Source organism: Fusarium vanettenii (genome assembly GCF_000151355.1).
Source record: "Fusarium vanettenii 77-13-4 chromosome 6 genomic scaffold NECHAsca_20_chr6_4_0, whole genome shotgun sequence".
NCBI classification, from domain to species: domain Eukaryota; kingdom Fungi; phylum Ascomycota; class Sordariomycetes; order Hypocreales; family Nectriaceae; genus Fusarium; species Fusarium vanettenii.
Window position 1 is genome coordinate 830036 of NW_003315865.1, and position 19803 is coordinate 849838.

The window sequence follows — 19803 nt, forward strand, 5'->3', positions numbered from 1 at the left end:
CCGTGGAACAGAGAAATCTTCAACATTTCTCAGCTCCCGCCCGCACACAAACTCAAGAGCATCATTGGCTGGGCTCGGCCGAGATAGGCGATCGCCGCGACCCGCTCGAGATAATCTGAGATAACGGGCTCAGCTCCGTGTGGCTGATGACTCCGCCTCTGACATAAAAAGCGCCAACATCCCCCAACATTTTGAACTTGACTCCAAGAACAGCACTGAAACTTCAAATCACTTCAAAGACCACAATCAACACTCTCGCAATGGCTTCTCAAGTTGTCGTCACCCCCATCGCAGCTCCCGCCGGGTCAGCCATTGACTTTGGTGCGACTGTCTCAAATGTTGACGTAGAGAACATCACTGGTAAGACATGAAAAGACTCCAACTTTGTCATCAATTGAAACCACGCAAATAGTGGGAGAATACCCGTGAAATCGGTAACCTCCTATGGTAAGGCATCAACTCTCTGAACAAACAAGACAGGCACTAACATGGTGCAGATGCCGACTTTGACGTCATCCGTGACGCCCTGTTCACCCATCAGGTTCTCGTCTTCAAGAACCAGAGCCACCTCTCTCCCAAGGCTCAGTATGAGATCACTCAGAGATTCGATCCTGAAGCTACGGGTTCTTATGGTCACGGCAAGACTCTGGACGCCAAGCGATCCATTCTTCACCCAGATCTCAAGACTGTCCCGCATCAGCCTCAGGTCCAGGTCATTGGGAATGGCTTTGTCGAGGACTACGAGGGTCTGAAGAATATTCAGCTGCGACATCCCCATCACAAGACCTTTCACGCGACCGTCATCCCGCCTGAGAAGGACCTTGACTTTACCCGCTTCTACAGGTGGCACATTGACGCCGCCTTGTACGGACTCGCCCCTCCTGTGGTGACGTCTCTCCTGGCCGTCCGTGTTCCTGGTGGACGTAAGCAGACCCTGGTGTATGACGACGGCTCCGATGAGGAGCTGACTGTTCCTCTCGGTACCACTGCCTTTGTGTCGGGTTACGCCATGTACGACAGACTCTCGCCCGAAGATCAAGAGTTTGTCCGCACCACCAAGGTCGAGTACGCCCCTCATCCATACGTCTGGATGAGCAGTGCCAAGTCACGCTCCGACGGTCTGGGTATGGTCTCGGAAGGAAAGGAAGTCCCCATCGAGGATCTGCCACCTGTTGAAGAGGAAAAGATCCAGATCCTCCCCATGTGCTGGCGCAACCCCGTGACAGGGCAGCTCGCACTTCAGATCCACCCCTCAGCCGTCCGCAAGCTTCACCTCGCCGATGGCACAGTCATCGATGACCTCAGCGAGGTTCGCGAGCGTGTGCATCAGCTCCAGCGACCGGGCATCGCTCCCAAGCTGGTGTATCCTCATGACTGGGAGCAGGGAGACTTTGTGCTCTTCCACAACCGAGGATTGATTCACTCGGTTGTCGGAGCGTTTGCAGAGGATGAGGTTCGTCTGTTCCGGCAATGCAACATTGCAGGAAGTGAGCTTCCTCAAGGACCAGTGCCAGTTTCGGCTGCTGCGTGAAAGGGAGTTGTCGGGCCTCCTTTTGTGATGTCAGGATTCATGTTGCGATTTCCTTTAGGCAGATAGTTTTGATACCAACTAATTCAGTCGTTCCGTTCAAACTTGGCAAGTTCCTCTGATTATTGATTCCCGAACGCATCCTTGCATGAGCAGACCGAGCCCTACTGTTTGCTATCGGAGTCCTTAAACTACTCAAACCATCATTCAGCTTGAATTATATAGACCTGCCTTTGCATAGTTCTATTCGTAGAATTAGACTTCATAACTACAGTCAACTTCTGGCTCCATTGAGACCATGACAGAACTCGCCTCAACGTTTGAAGGGCAATTGTTTCGGGAAGCCAGCCTCTGAGTACCACACAACTCGTATCCGAACTATTTTCTCTCAGGTGGTTGGATCGTAACGGTCTACGCCGTGTTGTCAACTCAAAGATTTGGCGGGAGCCAGGTCTGAAGGGCACGAGTCTCTTCTTGCTGCTGCTATCCGAGAATCGACTCGCCTTCGGCCTTAGGACGAACGCCGATGCGTGAAGGTTCAATATCTTTACTGTATTCGGGCTCGTCGATCTCTGGGCTTGGATCAGCGTGGCCAACAGCCCGTCGGGGCTGGTGGATATCCGCGCCTCTGTCATCATCCGTTATCAACCACCAAATCCTCAAGCAATCAAACAAATGATTCTTCCAGCCATGGATGCCAGAACCATGTTACTTTCTTCCCGAATCAGCCGCAGGTAGGTAGTGAATTCGGTTCGACTTGGCTCTCGGCAATAGAATCGTACCCCTCGTCGAACCTCATCAGGCGGTATCGTAGCATCGTCGCCCAAGTCTTGGCTCGGTTCGTCATCACGAGATAGAGGTGTCGGGGCATCTACCTCAGGCGCAAACGCGGTCTATCAAGCATTTTGATGGCTTATCTTCTCCGTTTATCGAGCGAACGAGCGAGAAAGGGAGGGAGTGATGGTGCGTTCCGTGGTCGATGAGGGAGGCCGAGGACTTGTTTTAGGCTCGACGGCACGAGGCCGCGTCGCGTTGCAATGACGATACAATACGCGACACCTATCTTTGGTGAGGGAATGTGGAGATTGGTGATGCTGAGGACGGGAGACCGAGGTCAAAAGCGGGTAGGTAGAGGTCGATTCGTGACTCGGGACTCGTCGAAGGCGCAGAACGACCAACGCTGACGGGAGCGGCGCGGTTCTTCGAGTACAGTTGGTAAAAGAGAAAATTAATTAATGAAGATTTTCCGGCTGATGATTGATTCGGATTATCATTAGGCTCCAATATCCCCAGTGAAATGCGACTGACTGACGAAATTGACTGACAACTGGCGACAGCTGGCGAAGGCTGACGATGTTCGGCGAGACCCTCGTCACAAGCTGGGTGTGGGATGCCAGCAGTGAAGCCGACAATAGAGTCTGTGGAGAGGCCCGAGTTGAGGCTTATGCTTGGGTGTTTGTTGGTAGGTGCGAGGCGTGACTGATGCCGCTTTGAGGGAGAATGGGATCGCAAGCCCTCATCATGCCCCCATGATGGTGTTCTTGAGGGTAGTTTGGTGAGGAACAGAGTGCTTCAGCGGCAATTTCCACATTCGCCATGGTAAAACCTGCGTCTGTCCATTGAAGATCAGTAACCACGATGATGACCCAAGCGAGAAGATTGTCCTTTCAGCTAGAAGCCAGTGATTTAAGTACACGACAAGTCCGCAGCAGTTGGTCCTTTTGGTCTCCGCTTCATGTCACTCGGGTGAAAGCATCTCCATGGGAGCTTGGAGTATGGAGACGTATCATCAGTTCCATTGTGCTCATCTGGCTAGCCTCCACGACGATTACTTGACACCCAAGGACGTAGGAACTGCTCCCAACCCAAGATGTCCGATTGCTCTCCCACCGTCACGGCATCATCCAAACTCTCCCCTTCGTCTAGCCATGCCCGTCCAACCTTGTGCTGTTTCTGGTATCGCCTCCGATCTGATCCCCTGGATCATTGCTCCTTCCTCAAGTCCTCCCATCTTGATGCGATATCGCGTCCACCAATGCTTGGCTGGGGCCTCATACAGAATTGCCTTTACTGCGCCTTCTTCAGATCCTCCCATCTCAATTTCGATGACGTCTTCATTCTCGACTCAGGCTCTGTGCCTGCCTCTTCGTGTCTGTGTCCAGGCCGAAAGACCGGAAGGGCTTCCCTCGCGGAACCGCAAACTCCTGCAGATTGTCAGAGATCGAGGAGGTTGACGCATGGCCCTTGCCTCGCAAAGAACATGCTTACCTTCCCGAGAGATATCCCCGCCCTCGTTCTTCCTTTATTCTCATGCAAGTCTTGTGCGTACGTCTAGGAGTCAGGAGCCTGGTGTTCGACCAGCTTTCAGCGGAAAGGTTCTCATATTGAAGCCCTATTCGTTTTATTCTTCTCTCTTCTTCTTCATGGAATAAAGTGAAGGTCTCTCTTAGGATCTCGGCCGGCTTACAAGGTTCCAAAGTTCAAGGTGTCGGCGCAGATGCTGCGCTCTTGAACGCTCTTTCTTTTCCTGCGTACATAGCTCTTTCGCTCTGGCTTCACCTGTATGTCCTTCTTCTCAAAACTTGCTCTCTTTCCAAAGTCGTTATTGTACTTGCCGTTTTACTCTTCTCGAGTCTCGTTCAGGTGTCTCGAGAGTCAGGAGCGAGTGCTCGCCAAATGTCTATAAGAACTCTCTCCCCCGCCCTCTTCGTCTTGTTCTCTTCTCTTCTTTTCTTCTTCATGGATAAAGTGAAGATCTCTCTTCGGACGATCTTGTCGGCCTGCGAGGTTCTGACGTTCAAGATGTCGGCGCAGGTGCTCCGCTCTCTGGGGACCTTGCGCTAATCCCCCAGAGGCGCAGTAGAACAGGTGAGCCCGGCACAATTTTTGATTTTCTCTCACCGTGTCTCTGGTATTACACTACCTCCAGTTGATGCGCGTTCGATTATTTTTTTTTCATTGCATCTGCCGGCTTGCCGGTGGTGTGAAGAAGAAAGCCCTGTCCCCTCCCTCAACACCTCTGCTGGATGCTGCACTGACGCTGAACCATGTCTGGCGATGGATGACATGTGCTGTCGGACGGAGACTGCTTTATTGTGTGCTGGAGGCGGCACGGGGTGGGAAGGAAACGAAGGGATGAGGATGGGAGATTCCAAGCCAGGGAGGGGGGGAACTGTATTTATTCCTGGGGGAAAAAAGCTTTGTTGGCACTGGAAGCGCGTGGAATCTGGACAGTTGTTCTTTCGGTCACACTCTGGCTTTGGCTTTGCTTGTGACTCACCAATGTCGGGATACCTGTGTGAGTTTATTCAGTGTGCGCCACGTCTCCTCATCCATCGTCCCGCAGCCAGCCTTTTCTTCAAGCTCTGGATGCCTGAGTGGTTTGGTTTCATTGACCCGAGGGCAGCAATTTCGTTGGTCAAGAGTGAGGCTATTCACAGGACCTGCCTTGGTAGGTCAGTCGGATCTTTCCAGGTTTCGGTTGTGGCTCAAGTGGCCACGTGATAAATCACGTGGATCCCTCCAATGGACCTTTGCTCATTGAGATGCCAGCGCTGAGCCCGTATTGCACAGAACAACCATAACTAGATTATGTTGTTAGGTTGCATTGAGAAGGGATCTATCATTCTCTGAATGAGGTTTCGCTAACTTTGGAACACTCATCAGTTCTTTCACACTTAGTCTTACAGCACGACAAGAGTCCTCCTTTTACACACAGCAACAATCACGCTGATCCCATCCATCTCTTAATCTCAGAAACACCATCCCTGAACAGCAAATCCGCATACGCCTTGTGAAACGCAAACATCCATGACGGCCTCAGGGGCTTGTTCACAGACGGATTACAGGACATGGACTGACAGTGAACCTGTACCGTTTCCTCCCCCTCCTCGTTTCTTGACCTCACGACTGCGAACCTGTGAACGCCACCGAACCAAAACTTGTCGCTGCCAAAGCCAAAGTCGACGTAGCTCTCGGTGCGGTCCACCCCGTCCTTGACTTGTTCCTTGGCGAGGTGTGAATCCAGAGTCTGAAAAACACCGAACAAAACGGTGTTGATGGAGGGAAGCTTCGTATCAGAGAGGTCCTTTAATGACCAAATGTCGGTCCTCGCTACAGGTGCAGCTTCTAGGAAGAGTTAGCTCTGGTCAACTAACCAAGGAATAATACTCACTTGTGAAATGAACGAGGTTGCGACCGAGTGTCTGAAGCGTCCTCCTCTCAGGCCCTATAACAGCTCCTCCAAAGTATCCCTTGACAAACTTTGCCAGCAAAACCTCGTCAGAAACATCGTGGTGCTGAGAGGGGATGTCAAGGGCGATGAAGCGTGAGTCGGACACTCGCGCATGGTTTCCAGCATTGACAATTTCGCTGACCGACCTAGACTTCTCAAAGGACTCGGGTATCGTTTCGAAACGTGTGATTTGCCCTCGATCGACCAATCTCACTCGTCTTTGTACCATGAAGCCGTATGTTCCGCCCACCGTCACCGCAGCAACCAAGGACGTTGCCAGTATCTTTCCTGAAACGGTTCGCAATGCCATGTTGATGTTGATAGTTGAACAGAAAGTGATATTTACAACTATGAGATAGAAACAAGAGATTCGTCTATTTATTTAGAATCCTTTGAGTCATTGAAGGAGGATCTTTTGAGATGTCACGGCTCACCTGAGCATTGACATCCGGTTCTACCCGCAACGCCTAGACAACCTTGGGAATGGCCTCCACTTGAGCCCCAGAAATCTCGGGGGTAGAATTGCTCCGCGACAAAAGAGGCGCAAGCCACACGGCTTCTTTAATGATGCATTCTCCCGTTTGACACGTCACGTGTAACCTCTTGTCTTTTTCTCAGTCAACCGCTTTACTTCCAGCTACCTCATATATCTATCCCTACAGACCCGGTCAGGTGTCGTTGACATGCCAAGAGATCCTTCGCTTAACCAACCAACTCCGTCAGATCAAGGCGTGTATATCATCGGTGGCTCTTTACCCCCCTGATGCTTCCCCTGTGCAACTCGCTTATTGTGAACCACATACACCACCATCTGGATCGACGCAAACACTATACCCAGAGACACCATAATTATCATGGTACGAAGGCCGGTTTGGTAACTGTTTTAAAAAATCTTGTCAGCTTACCCCTAAAAGACAGAAGGTATCCTTACAATGGAGTGTCGCTCGCCTGGAAATACTGGGTGCCAACCATCAGCCCGCTAATTGCTGACATTACCCACATCCTGAGCATTCATCAGCTTTCAACTCCGTGTTCATCCGGCGGCAGGTACACCTACGCGATAGCAATACTTCTCTCGCCTGCCTCACGACAGTTCAACTGGACCCAAGAGTTGTGCACAGGGTGGTATCCAACGGCGAAGCTGTTGACGGCCGTCCAGAGCCCCCATCTAGACCACTTGCCAACGTGAGGATGAGCCTGTCGGGCTACGATCAGCGTGATGAGGTAGCAGATGTGAGCTGCGACGACGGCTCCACCGCGACGGTTCGTTTTGTCGCTTAGATAGGCAAAACCAAAGACAATTGGAAGAGCCAGTGAGGCGCCGACGGCAGCGAGGGCATTTGCGGCGATGCGGTCGAACCCAAGGGACCTGATGACTTGTTAGCTGTTATTCGACTCGTAACATGTATCATCAGAGGTTGTAACAGTTATTAAAGTGAAGCACCTACATGATGATCGACGGCGTGTAAGTGGTCAAGGGCGACCAGGTTGAGAAGACGGCAAAGGTTGACACATAGTGTGGCCAACGACGATAATGCGTCACCGTCTTCCAGACCAGCTTCCAGTCGATAGCCAGTCCCTGAACCCCCGGACGTTTACCTATCCTATCATCCCTCTCAAGTCTCCGCTGAAGTGTCTCTTGTTCCGCTTGAGTGAACCTAACGAGGCCAGGTCCAACCAATGGTCGAGGGACATCAGGACTCCCAGGTAGAAAGCCGAGCAAGATGAAAGAGACAACCACTGTAAAGAGACCTTCGACTGTTTTCTAGTTAGCATGGCCAGTATAGAGGAAGAATAAGGTGAACACACGTAAGAAGAGCCACTGCCATCCCCGGATGCCACGAGCATTGTCAAGTTTCAGAATACCAGAAGCCAAAATCGGACTAATGCCATTACCACCAAACATTCCAAAGAAGAGAATCGACACTCTCTTGGCGAGCTCACGCTTGGTGTACCAGGTCGACAAGGTATAAACAGCGCCGGGAATATACCCAGCCTCGGCCAGGCCTAGCATCAGACGCGCAACCAAGAATCCAGCCCTGTTCTTGACAAAGACCTGCATGGTGGCCACCAGACCAAAGATAAAGACTTGGGCTGAAATCCACTTGCGCGGGCCGAGCTTTTGGACTCGGAGTCAGAATAGAATTCTTATAATGTATGGGTGTTAGGGACTTACCCGTTGAAGTGCCATATTGCAAGGGATTTCCAAGATGACGATTCCCATAAACATGAGTTGATTTCCTAGGTTGATGGTGTCTTGTTTAACCTTGATATCCGCAGCAAAGCCTCCGGTGAGGGCACTGGCGAGGTTCATGCGATCCAGTTGAAAGACTAGCAGGCCTAGAACGAGGAGGAGTAGAACTGAAGAGTCCACTCTGTGTCCAGGTTAGCATGTTCCTGTTGTCTGCTTGGAAACACTCACTTTCTCCTCGCCTTGGCCTCCACAACGGGGTCCCATTCTATCTCGGACTGAGAGACTGAGCGAGATGGGTCAATTGTTGATTCATCGCCTGTTCCATCTTGAAATGTCTTTTCGTGTCTCGTCTCGTCGACATCGTGACTATTCGCGGCCGTGGGGGTAAGGACAGAGGCCGTCATTCTGCCGGTTTTCTAGGTATGATATTAACCAACAACCAGGTATGCCATTACAAGCAAAAGAATATCAAGATCCAGAGATAGACATGTCGTCTATTTTGAGTCTCGGAGGTGGTCTCTAATACCACCATGTCGGGACATTTCCAGCTCCACCACGCCAAGAATCACACAATCCGCACTTGAGATGCCATCAACCCGTCTAGAACTGGGGAGGGTTACAATGTCCGAACCCCCCTTGTACTCCTCAAACCCGCCCATTGGCCAATCCCGAGATCGTCGGGGGGGTGAAAGGGCCAAAAAGCTGGTTTGAATCTTGCCCAGGCACTCTCCAAGACCTCGGTCCTGGTGGCTCAGATCATAGAACCCGGGAAGCGAATAGCAGACTTCCAGAACGAGTAATAAGGTGTGGACCGCGCTGCAATTGATTCCAAAGACCTAAGGCGCTAGCAATGACGTGCTCGCCGGTAACCCATTCACAACGCTTGACATGAAACGACTCGAACCACGCCCACGCATTAGCGTATCCGGAGTATTGGGCCAGGGTGAGTTCATCTGTCCTCGGTTGTGTCTTGGTGTGGTTTGTAAACTGCCAATGACATTTAAGTAGCCATGCATTGCGGCCTTCATTCTGTATTCAGATTCGTTTATCACCGATTTAGAATCACGTCACAATGGCAGTGAAGCGCGTGGCAGTTATCGGGGCTGGTCCTGCTGGTGCCATAACGATAGATGCACTGGCCCAAGAAAAGACGTTTGATCTCATTCGAGTCTTTGAAAGACGTGAAGGTCCAGGAGGATGCTGGTAAGTAACTCTCCTCTACCCTTCCTCCAATGGTGCTCACACGATATCCAGGATTGGAGACTCTGGTCGTCCCTCAACAGTCTCAAACTTCAAAAGTCTAGCTGAAAGGACGGCCGATACTCCTCTACAAGTCCCAGAGCATCTACCAAGCTATACACCAAAGTCAAGCCAGCCTCGTTTCACAGAGTCTTCAGTCTACCCTTACCTAGAAACCAACATTGACCATCTGCCTATGCAATTCAACCAAGAACCCATCCCAGCAGAGACGAGCGAGCGCTCCGTTGGTATATACGGTCCTGAGACGCCATTCCGCCACTGGGATGTTGTGAGACGTTACATAAAAAGCCTCGTTGAACGCAAGGGATATGAAGATCTCGTCTCATACAACACGACTGTCGAGCGTGTAGAAAAGGTTGGGTCTGAGTGGAAGGTAACCTTGCGAAGAGAAGGCAACGAGCGTGATTATTGGTGGGTTGAGTGGTTTGATGCCGTCGTCGTTGCCAGCGGACACTACTCTGTCCCTTACATCCCAGCCATCGAGGGTCTAGATGAGCTTGAAAAGTCACGCCCGGGAAGCGTGATTCACAGCAAACACTTTCGTGGCAGAGACCTGTACAAGGGCAAAGTAAGTATCCCCTTCAAATAGCGCCAGATCCTTCCATTAACACATCAAAGCGAGTCGTTGTTGTGGGAGCATCAGTATCTGCTGCTGATATAGCCTTTGACTTGGCCGACGTGGCTCAACGACCTGTTCACGCCATCACGGTCGGGCATACATTCAACGGCTACTTTGGAGATGAAGCCTTCAACCACCCTAACATCCAAAACCACCCCTCTGTCACGCGCGTCCAAGGCCGAGTCGTCCACTTGGCAGACGGAAGCTCGATCCAAGATGTTGATCATATCATCTTTGGAACCGGCTACAGCTGGACTCTCCCATTCTTGCCGGCCGTGCCCGTTCGCAACAACCGAGTCCCAGGCTTGTATCAACACATTGTGTGGCATGATGATCCAACATTGCTCTTCGTCGGAGCAGTACAAGCAGGATTGACCTTCAAAGTCTTTGAATGGCAAGCCGTCTACGCTGCCAGGTTGCTAGCCGGCCGCGGTACTCTACCAGACGCTGAAGAGAGACAGCGATGGGAAGAAGAGAGGATCAAGAAGCGAGGGGATGGTGCCAAGTTTGCCCTCATTTTCCCCGATTTTGAAGACTATTTCGAAAAGATTAGGGAATTGGCGGGCGAAGGGGCAGAAGGCGTTGGGAGGAAGCTGCCCAAGTTCAAGAGGGAGTGGTTCCGTGCGTTCCTCGAAGGTCACGAGTTGAGAAAGAATATGTGGAAGAGGTTGAATGAGGCGGCGAGAAATGGGCACGGAGAAGCGTCAGATGTTGGGGCAAAATCACGTCTATAACTACATGACAAAGAAATCCATCTGAAGTATCCCACTAGGTATTAATCCAAGAATCGACCACAATCCATGTACAACAACACAAAGAAAACAAGAAGACCGTTTACATTGAAGCATGCCTCAGGTGCTTTCCTCCAACGTATCCCTCAGCTGTATCAACAAAAAGCTTCCTCCCTTTGACAAACGACACCATGAATGAGAAAAGCTTCCAGTTTCCAATCTGACCCGTAGCGTATTTCTTTCCCAGAGAGATAAAGATCATGGCCTTGTTTGCTGGCTCATAAGACTTCACGAGGCCTTGTTCGGTCAAGGTCGCGTCCAGTGCCGCCGCCATGTGAATGATTTGGTTGTCGGTAATCGTGAGTTGCTTCGGATCGATGTTGCCAATATCCCCAATACCCCAGATGTTTTTCGTGCCAGCGACTCGCATTTTATCATCCAGTTTCACATTCCCGTCCGAGTCCAAGAACTCGTCAGGGAGGAACCCAGTGTTGAGCTTAATGCCATACAAGGGAAGATACAAGTCCGCAGTGAGGGTGCTTCCGTTCGACAGTGTGAGCTCCGTCTGTTTGCCATCTTGGCCGCCTCTTGTCTCGGTCACACGAGTTTTGTATATGAGCTTCACACCAAGACTCTTGAGGTCCTTCTCTACTGACGCTCGAACGGAAGAAAGGGCCCCTTCCAACGGTTGGTCACCACTCATTACAAGAGTGATATTCTTGGACCGTCCGTATCTCGCCGCCAGCTCTCCCGCGACCTCGATACCCGTAGCTCCAGCACCTGCAATAACGATCGACTTGGAATCGCCAACTCTCTTCTTCAAGTCTTTCCATGCCGAGAGGGTCTCTTTGTGGCTTCCGATGGGCTTGAGTGGCAAGTTGCTGGCTAATCGAGAACCAGTTGCGATGACCAATTGATCATAGACAATATCGCGTCGAATACCCTCTTCTGAAGAAACCTGCACAGAGTTCGCCGCAGGGTTAATCCTGTCTGCTTTGCCGAGAACAAACTCAAAGCTCTCGGAGGGGTATTGCTCAAAAGCAGGCTTGATGGGTAGGAAAAGTTGGTCGTCCGGGATGGCGTCTGGTATGATTCCACGTGTAGCCGCAACGTTCCAGAAGAAGTGACTGTTTGGAGATACGAGTATCACCTTGAGGGAAGGGACCTTGGGAACCGTGTACTTGAGGAGTTTGTGAGTCAAGGGGAGACCAGCCCAGCCAGCTCCGAGAATGACGACCGTCTTGGCCATGTTTGGTGGTTTCGAGTTGGCCGAGATGTAACGATTGTCGAATAATAGATAGGATAAGCGTACAATCACCAATGGCGTATGGCCAGTAGAAGTCAAGATGAAGCATTTATACCAGACTCGCCATCGGACAAGAGGTTCGGTGATGGTTATCACACAATACAACAAATGGCCCCGAATCCCCGCAAAATCCGCCACAATTCCAGTAACTCCTGTTAGTGCAGGCGACTCCACCGGTCACAGGGATCAAGACCGAACGCCGTGTCCGAGAGCGACGACCGATAACTCTCTCCTCTCCCTTGATGCCACATTCCATTCTCCCAACTCACAAGAAAGTGCTTCATAATCACGGCTTTCATTTCCGGGCAGACTTTACCCCTTCAATCCCATTTCCGTTCTGTTTATCTCAGAACCTCTGTTCTCGCTTCAGAACCCAGTCGGAGCTTGTAAGCGCCGATGACCGACCAATGTCATCTTCAGACAAACAACCTTCAGCCTCGGACGTAGGTCTCAAGATATGGAGCTGCGTCATCTGTCGTCGTCGCAAAGTTCGTTGCGATAGACGAGATCCATGTTCAAACTGCGTCAAGAACAACATTGAGTGTCACTTTCCAGTGACCGGTCGCATCCCTCGACGGAACCAGAATCCCAGTGCCTACAAGTCTCCGGCACAGAAGCAGTCGGAGCTCCTCGGTCGTCTTAGGCGTCTGGAGTCTGTTGTGACCGAACTTGCAGCACAAGTTGAAGATGGTTCTCAAGACCCCAAGGCCGCCATAGCTCCAAGACCTTCTGGGGCAGTCAGCATCTCAAGCTCAGAGACGGGTCCAACGCCCGGGGAATCTGATGTGACCGAGTCCTCATTGACGGTCTCTTCAACTGGCCAACAAGCTGGCAGTGAATATGACGAAGAGTTTGGTCGTCTAGTCGTCGACAAAGACGGTGGCCTCCACGTCGGAAACCGCTTCTGGTCCGTCTTTTGCGGCGAGGTAAACCACTTTCTCAAATCACCTCGTCAGCAACTGACAGGCTCCAGGTGGACAACATCCTACAAGCAGTGCATGATGTTGCCGAGTACTCCGGGTCATCTAGCGACTCAATTATGCCAGAGCCTGGTCTTGAAAGCGGACCATCTCCTCTCAGCCATCTGGGCTTCGTCTTTGGCAACGCCGACTTTGCCAAGGCTCTTGATGGCCTCAACCCCATGCCTTCTCAGATGTTGTTCATCTGGCAAGCATACGTTGAGAACGTGGACCCCTTCATCAAAGTCCTCCATGTTCCGACCGTCGAAAAGGTCGTTCGTGAATTAAGAGGCAACTTCAGTTCCTACGGTGCCAACATGGAGGCATTGTTATTCGCAATCTCACTCGCGGCGATTACATCCATGGACGAAGAAGCAGTGTCGTTCAACTTCAACACACCAAAATCCCAGCTTATCCAACGGTATCAATTTGGAACTGAGCAAGCTCTCGCACGTGCAGATTTTCTCGTCACCAAAGACATCATTGTCCTCCAGGCACTCGTCGTTTATCTGTCCCTGCTTCCCCATCTTGGATCCAAGGAAAAGGTATGGCCAATGATGGGCCTATCTCTGAGGCTTGCAAAGTCGGCTGGACTTCACCGCGATGATGCTAGACATACGAAAAGTCAACTGGAAATAGAAACCAGGCGGCGCCTGTGGTGGCAGATCTGCTTCGTGGATTCCCAGAGTCGGAGGGCTGAGGCCCCTGAGCTGTCCATCACGTCGTCGTCCTTTGACACGAGCATACCCTCGAACTTGAACGATATCGACCTGCTCGACGGTGCGCCATCTCGCCTACCAGTATCCCATGAGAAGCCGACAGCCACGACACTGTGTCTCATCCGCTGCGAACTATGGCGACTAACACAGTCGTTACGTGACAACACAACCAAGAGCCCTGAATCACATCTTGAGCTTCTCAATCTAACCAAGACAAAGATTGAGACCAAATATCTCTGCCACCTCCAGCTAGACAGGCCTTGGGACAGCTTCATCAAGACCATGGCGACGCTCTTCTTCTCCAAGGTCGAGCTCCTCATTCGCCGGCAACACAACTCACAACACTCGAACAACACGTCCCTAGAGCCAGCCATGAACACCATCAAATCCGTTCACGCCCTCAAGACAAACCCTTCTTGGTCCAGGTGGCGCTGGCAGCTCCAGGGTCAGGTTCCGTGGCATGCAATGGGAGTATTTCTTCGTCAGGCATGTCGCCAACCATGGATACCTCCTCTGGAAGAAACCTGGCAAGCCACTCAAGAACTCATTACTTCCACCCCGGAGAGCATGAAATCAGGACCAATGTGGCAGTCACTGATGAGCTTATCTGCAGGGGCACAAGCACACCGAGAAAGGGAATTAGAGGCTGAGGCACAGCCAGGCAGCCGGGCCGGTGATCCCACGAGTTTCAATGCCGAGGCAGCTGCGATTATTCACTCACATGATCCTATCACAGTCAGCGCATCGAGTTTTCAATCTTCATTGCATATATCTCCCCCAGACCCTGGCAATCCGTTGATGCATCAACACGGTATTGGGTTGCATGGAACATCCAATAATCCTCCATTCTGGACTCCAGCAGGAGACATGACAGGCTTTGGACAAGTTCACCCTCCTGAAGATATTTCGATACTTGACGATACTTCCCTGATGGATTGGGAGGCTTTAGCAGATATGGATGGGTCGTGGGCGACATGGGACCTTTTTTGAGTCGGTCTCGGGTAGATGCCCATCCACGGTGGACAAACAACTCCGACTCGAACACTATTAGCCCGACTTTGGGCTGTTCTAGGTATTACTTTGCGCTCCTTGCAAGGCTCCAGGAATCTAGGCGGAAATGCTTTCACGTAGCTTGGCGGAGTTCCGCCCAGTTGTCAGCTTTGGCCTCAAGCATAACGTGAGACATTCACATCACTTGGTTACCTATAAAACACGACACAGTCCGTTGAATCAAGCAGCGGTAGTCACTTGAACTATTCAGTCAATAATAACCGACATACTGATTTGCCAATCAACTCGTGGTAACCTCTTATACACACCAGTGCTTAGGCGATAATGACATTCCGCGCATTGTATACACAACTCTTCCCCCCAGCACCGCCGCTCACCGAAGATAATGTCCCCTCACAACGCGGAAAAGTTTTTATCGTGACGGGTGGAAACTCGGGAGTTGGTTTCGAGCTATGCAAGATCCTCTACACCACAGGGGCAACGATCTACATGACGTCCCGATCAGAGGTGAGCTTTATATACAGTCCTTATCACACTTAAGCTCACATGCCCTATAGGAACGCGCAATGAATGCTATCAAGCAAATTAAAAGTAGCGAACCAGCCAACCCCGGAGTGCTTAATTTCCTTCACCTGGACCTCGACGACCTCCACTCGGTCCGGGTCTCGGCAGCCAAGTTTGCGAGCCAAGAGGCCAAGCTCGACGTCCTCTGGAACAATGCCGGAACGGGCGGATACCGTGTCTCGCCAGGAGCCAAGACGGCTCAAGGCCTCGAGGCCATGGTGGGCATGCATTGCGTGGCCACTCTGCTCTTCACCACCCTCCTTTTACCGCAACTCCGTGCCGCCGTGTCTGCGAGGGTTGTCTGGACGTCTAGTATTGTTGCGGATCAAGGGTCACCGCCCAATGGCATCAACTTTGATACCCTGTCAACAGGCACACCAGACCGTGTGCTCAACTACGCCGTCTCCAAGGTAGGCAGCTGGATGCTAAGCCGTGAGCTGGCCCGTAGACACGGCAGCGAAGGCATCATCAGCGTCGCCCAGAACCCAGGCAACGTCAAGGGCGGTTCGTACGAGGGCACCCCAGCCGCGACCATGTTCCTCCTCAACCGGTTCCTCCTCCACCCTTCCAAGTTCGGGGCGTACACGGAGCTCTACGCCGGACTTTCCCCCGACATCACACCCGGCGACAACGGAGCCTACATCATTCCGTGGGGGCGGATCCGGCCGGACGCCGAGTGTCCACGCAGAGACATTGTTCACGCCATGTTGAGGGAGGAGGACGGCGGGCTGGGATACTGTAGCAAGTTGTGGGACTGGTGTGAGGAGCAGTGGCAGGCATAGGGGAAGCTCAGGTGAGGCGACTGCCGAGCTTCGGCCGGGTGACGGTGGCTCGAGATATATATCGTGGTTGGTGATTATTAGTTCATGATTGTATGGAGTTTTGTAGCAGGCGACTTGGAAGGCAGGGTACAAGGGGTTGAATCCCGACAACTTTGGCGGTTTTGGAACATGGATCGGGGATGGAATCCATTCAACGATTCGCAATCATGACTCGATTCCTTTGTGAGAAGGTTACGGAGTTAAGACACAAAACAAACCATGCAACATTCACCCACCTTTATGCTGTTGGTTCCGGATTGCGACCTACCCAAGACTTCGTATCAAACATTAACGCGCGTACAAAATGCCGTGACCAGAAGACGCAGGGTGACGTGACCCTGACATTTATAGAATGCTTACAAGAGGAAGAACCAACACGGGATAGATCTACCCAGCCAAGCAACAGCCAAGATGTCGAAATCAAGGCAGTGGGGCTTGAAAGGTCCTTGGAAGCTCCAGTTTAACTACCTCTAAGCGCGTACAGCGGTCCTGACCTTGTTCTTGATGTCGGAGGTTTTACCGGAGGGAGTTGATGGATCAACATCACCAGCCAAGGGTTCGCCTACTTTATCGGATATTTACTTAACCGAATTGCCAGGTCCACTTGTTCCCAGGCGCCGACATGAGACAAGGGGTCGCTGGTTTCAAGATGCCGGACTCAACCTGGGGAATCGAATGTCGGCGCCATCGTCAGGCTTTGGAGATTATCTGAGACGTTGAAAAGCAGGCGATCGACAAGGAAAGGATCCATCTCGTGGTTTATAACTGCTACTCTTTTAAAGTCATGACGCTGTACTCTAATTCCCTGTACTCTAATTCCAAACTCCACCAATTAATTAATCACCGTCTCGAGACGGGAATCAACTCACACAGCCTCGAAACGAAAGCCGAGGATCAACGGAGAGAGGGGTTGGTTGCATTTTTCTAGACCCAGGTTCATCTTTTTCAGCTGCATTTTCCCATTTGGATTGAGAACGTACAGTAGTCTCATGACTGTGGCTTACGCTATTGACACAGCTGGACACGTTCGCGACCGGGACTATCGAACGCCGACATTTTATACGTGATTTTTCTTCTCCATTTTACTGCAAAAGTCGGTTGACGTTCTGATGAAACCCATATGACTTGAAAGCCTGGAATTGTCTCGTCTTCGATAGCCCTTTTATAGCAAAGTCTCCCTCTCATCCATACAAGTCTTAGACATTCGGGCCATCAATACGGGTTGGCTTCCACCCTGTGTTCAGCCATGTGGGGGGGTTGGCTCAGAGAGTCAGTTGAATACCCAAAAACTCGGGTATTCCGCGTGGCAGAAGAAAAAGAAAAAGAAAGAAGCAGAGACAAATGAATTGAAACAAGACGTCTGATGTTCAAAGAAAATCATCGTCATGACCTTGAAAAACAAGCCTTTTGTCTCTGACTCTTGGCACAAACCCATCATCCCCCACGACCCTCTCCCCCCCTCAATCAATCATCCCCTATTATTTTAGAGGCCGAACCGCCCTGGCCACCCCTCACACCACCACCACCCACAAATTCCTCTCATGATTGGCAGCAGCACGCGAAGCTTCCCCCCGGCGGATCGCAATCTTAACCAACCGACACTTTATCCACAATTAGTTCGTCAGCCGCTGTCGGTATTTTACTGCTTATTTGTTGCATACAGCAAAAGCAGGCTGGGTCACATTCAAAGACCCTCTTTTCTCGGTTGTCCATCTTTTTTCTGCCGCGCATGCAGATGAAATTCAACAGGGGGGCGTTGATATAGCAATAGCACTTCTTTCTTATCCCGCCTTCCCCCGTTTAGTTGCAAGTTGCAAGGCCGTCTCTCCCTGAAGGCTGAGCGTGTATGTAGTGGCGCCAGGTTCCTTGCCCATCCCAGACACTGGATAACGCGGTTTTCCCTAGAGTAGTATCCCATCGACCCCTTTTTCCCGCCCCCCCGAAGCCAAGCCGAGAGAGAGAGAGAGAGAGAGTCGAAGTTGGGTGACGTCTGAACAAAACTACGCGGCTGCCGGATTAGACTACAGCCAGGGCCCAAAACTCTGTTTCTTTTCTCTCTTGCTTGCAGCCGCGCAAAACGCAAACGCAACACTTCTGGAAAGCTTGTTCAACGCTTCACCATTCCACTCTTTATTTCCCTTTTTATTCCGAGTTTCGTTTCATTCTTCTTCTCTTTTTCACACCCCTCCCAACTGACAGGTGCAACTCTCGTTCATTCTTTGTACGACATAATACCACCTGCCGCCACACTCACGCTCTTTAAAATCTCCGGTTCATTCGCTATAACCTCAATTCACCCCTCCAACTTCAATACATAATGGCCGTCGAACAGAAGCCTCAGGTAGAGTCTCGTCCGCCGTCCAGACTAAAGATCGCCCTGGTGGTGCTTTTCCACTCGTCTTGCGCCATCTGGAGCACCATCCTTTCCAAGTCGGCCCTCAACGGCGTCGAGGCACCCGTCACCCTCCTCGCTCTCCAGACCACCATCCAGGTCCTGCTCCTCACAGTCATTGGAGGCTTTACAGGATGGGTTAAGTTGTATCGCCCGACTGGGGTATGAAATGAACCTTTCCCATTGTAAATCGCATCTTGCTCATTATCCATAGGCTTGGGTGGCTCTCCTCCCCCTCACGGTCGCTCGTCTCGTCGGAATCCTCGCAAAGACCTACTGCCTCGCCTCGGTCAACGCCTCCGTCTACCAGATCGCCCGTGGTCTCCTCCTACCGTTCACCCTCTTCCTCTCGCTCCTGGTCCTCCGACCTCGCCCCTACTACCCGCCGCTGTCGCTGGTCGGCTGCGCCATGGTCATGGCCGGCTTCGGCACCGGTATGATGGCCGACTACAGCCAGATGCTCACCTCGGGCAAGGGTGTCCTCCTCGGAGTCGGTTCCAGCTTCACCACCGCCGTCGAATCCGTCGTCGTCAAGCGCTTCCTCGGCAAGAGCCAAGAGGGTATGTGGCAGATGGTCTGGATGTCCAACTGCATGGCCGTCCTCTTCTACATCCCTCTGCTGCCCCTCTCTGGTGAGCTCTCCACCATGAGCTCTCTCTTCTCCGCCGAGACTGCCGACATTGGCCGCCAGTTCCTCGGTTCAGCTTGTCTTACCGGTGTCTCCGCCTTCCTCCTCACCATCGCGACCTTTATGCAGATCGAGGTCACCAGCCCGACAACCCACATGATTGTCACCGCCGCCCGAGGCGTTGCTCAGAGCTCACTCGCCGTCATGCTCCTCGGTGAGCTCCTAACCGCCGACCGCGCCGGCAGCATGGCCCTCATCCTGAGCGGCAGCGCCCTCTACGGATGGGCCCGCGACCGATACCAGCAAGCAAAGAAGCCGGCGGCTGGGAGCTACCAGCTTCTCCCCAACGAGGAGGCGCAGACAGGGATGGAGAGCAAGGAAGCCAAAGAAATCAAAAACTAAAGCTAAACTAAAGATACCAAAGACTTTTTCTACATGTTATTTTCATTTCTTGTTTGGTTCGGGAGGGCGGTTTTCATGAGACAGGTGTTTTGGATGACAAGACACGGCTTACATTTTCTTTTCCTTATACTATAGACGTAGATATCTCATCATACAATTGAGCGTCTTTGTTCGATACCTTAAACATGTCTCCCTCTGTTTTGATTGTATATCATCAACATGCCAATGACGACGACGTAATGAATGCCCTTGTTTACCTCTCTTATCGATCGCCAAGACAAGACCTTGGAATGGGCGCTTGGGCACTTCACTCCACCACCCCCTCGTCTCCACCGCCTCTGGTCCATCGATTGCACCATCACACCCCGCACTGTACAGACAGAGCTGGAGTCAAAGATAACAGCCTCGCAATGGAATGCGGACATTCGACGCCTC

At 51.7% G+C, this 19803-nt stretch overlaps 8 protein-coding genes across 8 annotated transcripts; 5 read left to right on the forward strand and 3 right to left on the reverse strand.

The window, feature by feature from the left end:
• Positions 1-260: 260 nt before the first annotated feature.
• NECHADRAFT_94403 (uncharacterized protein) lies at positions 261-1531 on the forward strand (the record flags this gene model as incomplete). Its single annotated transcript, XM_003044709.1, has 3 exons — positions 261-304; positions 413-447; positions 498-1531. The coding sequence occupies 3 exons, from the start codon at positions 261-263 to the stop codon at positions 1529-1531; spliced, it is 1113 nt and encodes a 370-aa protein (XP_003044755.1).
• A 3602-nt stretch (positions 1532-5133) lies between these two features.
• Positions 5134-6072, reverse strand: NECHADRAFT_70193 (uncharacterized protein; the record flags this gene model as incomplete). The annotated part of the gene is made up of 2 exons (XM_003045122.1): positions 5134-5597; positions 5716-6072. 2 exons carry the CDS (start codon positions 6070-6072, stop codon positions 5253-5255), a joined length of 702 nt encoding a protein of 233 aa, XP_003045168.1. The 3' UTR covers positions 5134-5252.
• A 414-nt stretch (positions 6073-6486) lies between these two features.
• On the reverse strand, positions 6487-8360 carry NECHADRAFT_81650 (uncharacterized protein; the record flags this gene model as incomplete). The annotated part of the gene is made up of 7 exons (XM_003045123.1): positions 6487-6640; positions 6694-6765; positions 6820-7131; positions 7211-7520; positions 7572-7881; positions 7939-8137; positions 8185-8360. The coding sequence occupies 7 exons, from the start codon at positions 8358-8360 to the stop codon at positions 6487-6489; spliced, it is 1533 nt and encodes a 510-aa protein (XP_003045169.1).
• A 668-nt stretch (positions 8361-9028) lies between these two features.
• Positions 9029-10569, forward strand: NECHADRAFT_42879 (uncharacterized protein; the record flags this gene model as incomplete). The annotated part of the gene is made up of 3 exons (XM_003044710.1): positions 9029-9159; positions 9211-9784; positions 9835-10569. The coding sequence occupies 3 exons, from the start codon at positions 9029-9031 to the stop codon at positions 10567-10569; spliced, it is 1440 nt and encodes a 479-aa protein (XP_003044756.1).
• Positions 10570-10669: 100 nt separating this feature from the next.
• NECHADRAFT_42979 (uncharacterized protein) lies at positions 10670-11815 on the reverse strand (the record flags this gene model as incomplete). The annotated part of the gene is made up of 1 exon (XM_003045124.1): positions 10670-11815. One exon carries the CDS (start codon positions 11813-11815, stop codon positions 10670-10672), a length of 1146 nt encoding a protein of 381 aa, XP_003045170.1.
• A 299-nt stretch (positions 11816-12114) lies between these two features.
• NECHADRAFT_94408 (uncharacterized protein) lies at positions 12115-14540 on the forward strand (the record flags this gene model as incomplete). Its single annotated transcript, XM_003044711.1, has 4 exons — positions 12115-12229; positions 12320-12562; positions 12629-12798; positions 12846-14540. The coding sequence occupies 4 exons, from the start codon at positions 12115-12117 to the stop codon at positions 14538-14540; spliced, it is 2223 nt and encodes a 740-aa protein (XP_003044757.1).
• Positions 14541-14885: 345 nt separating this feature from the next.
• On the forward strand, positions 14886-15907 carry NECHADRAFT_81654 (uncharacterized protein; the record flags this gene model as incomplete). Its single annotated transcript, XM_003044712.1, has 2 exons — positions 14886-15068; positions 15119-15907. 2 exons carry the CDS (start codon positions 14886-14888, stop codon positions 15905-15907), a joined length of 972 nt encoding a protein of 323 aa, XP_003044758.1.
• A 1999-nt stretch (positions 15908-17906) lies between these two features.
• Positions 17907-19552, forward strand: NECHADRAFT_70194 (uncharacterized protein). Its single transcript, XM_003044713.1, has 2 exons — positions 17907-18500; positions 18553-19552. The coding sequence occupies exons 1-2, from the start codon at positions 18264-18266 to the stop codon at positions 19366-19368; spliced, it is 1053 nt and encodes a 350-aa protein (XP_003044759.1). The 5' UTR covers positions 17907-18263; the 3' UTR covers positions 19369-19552.
• The last annotated feature ends 251 nt before the right edge of the window (positions 19553-19803 follow it).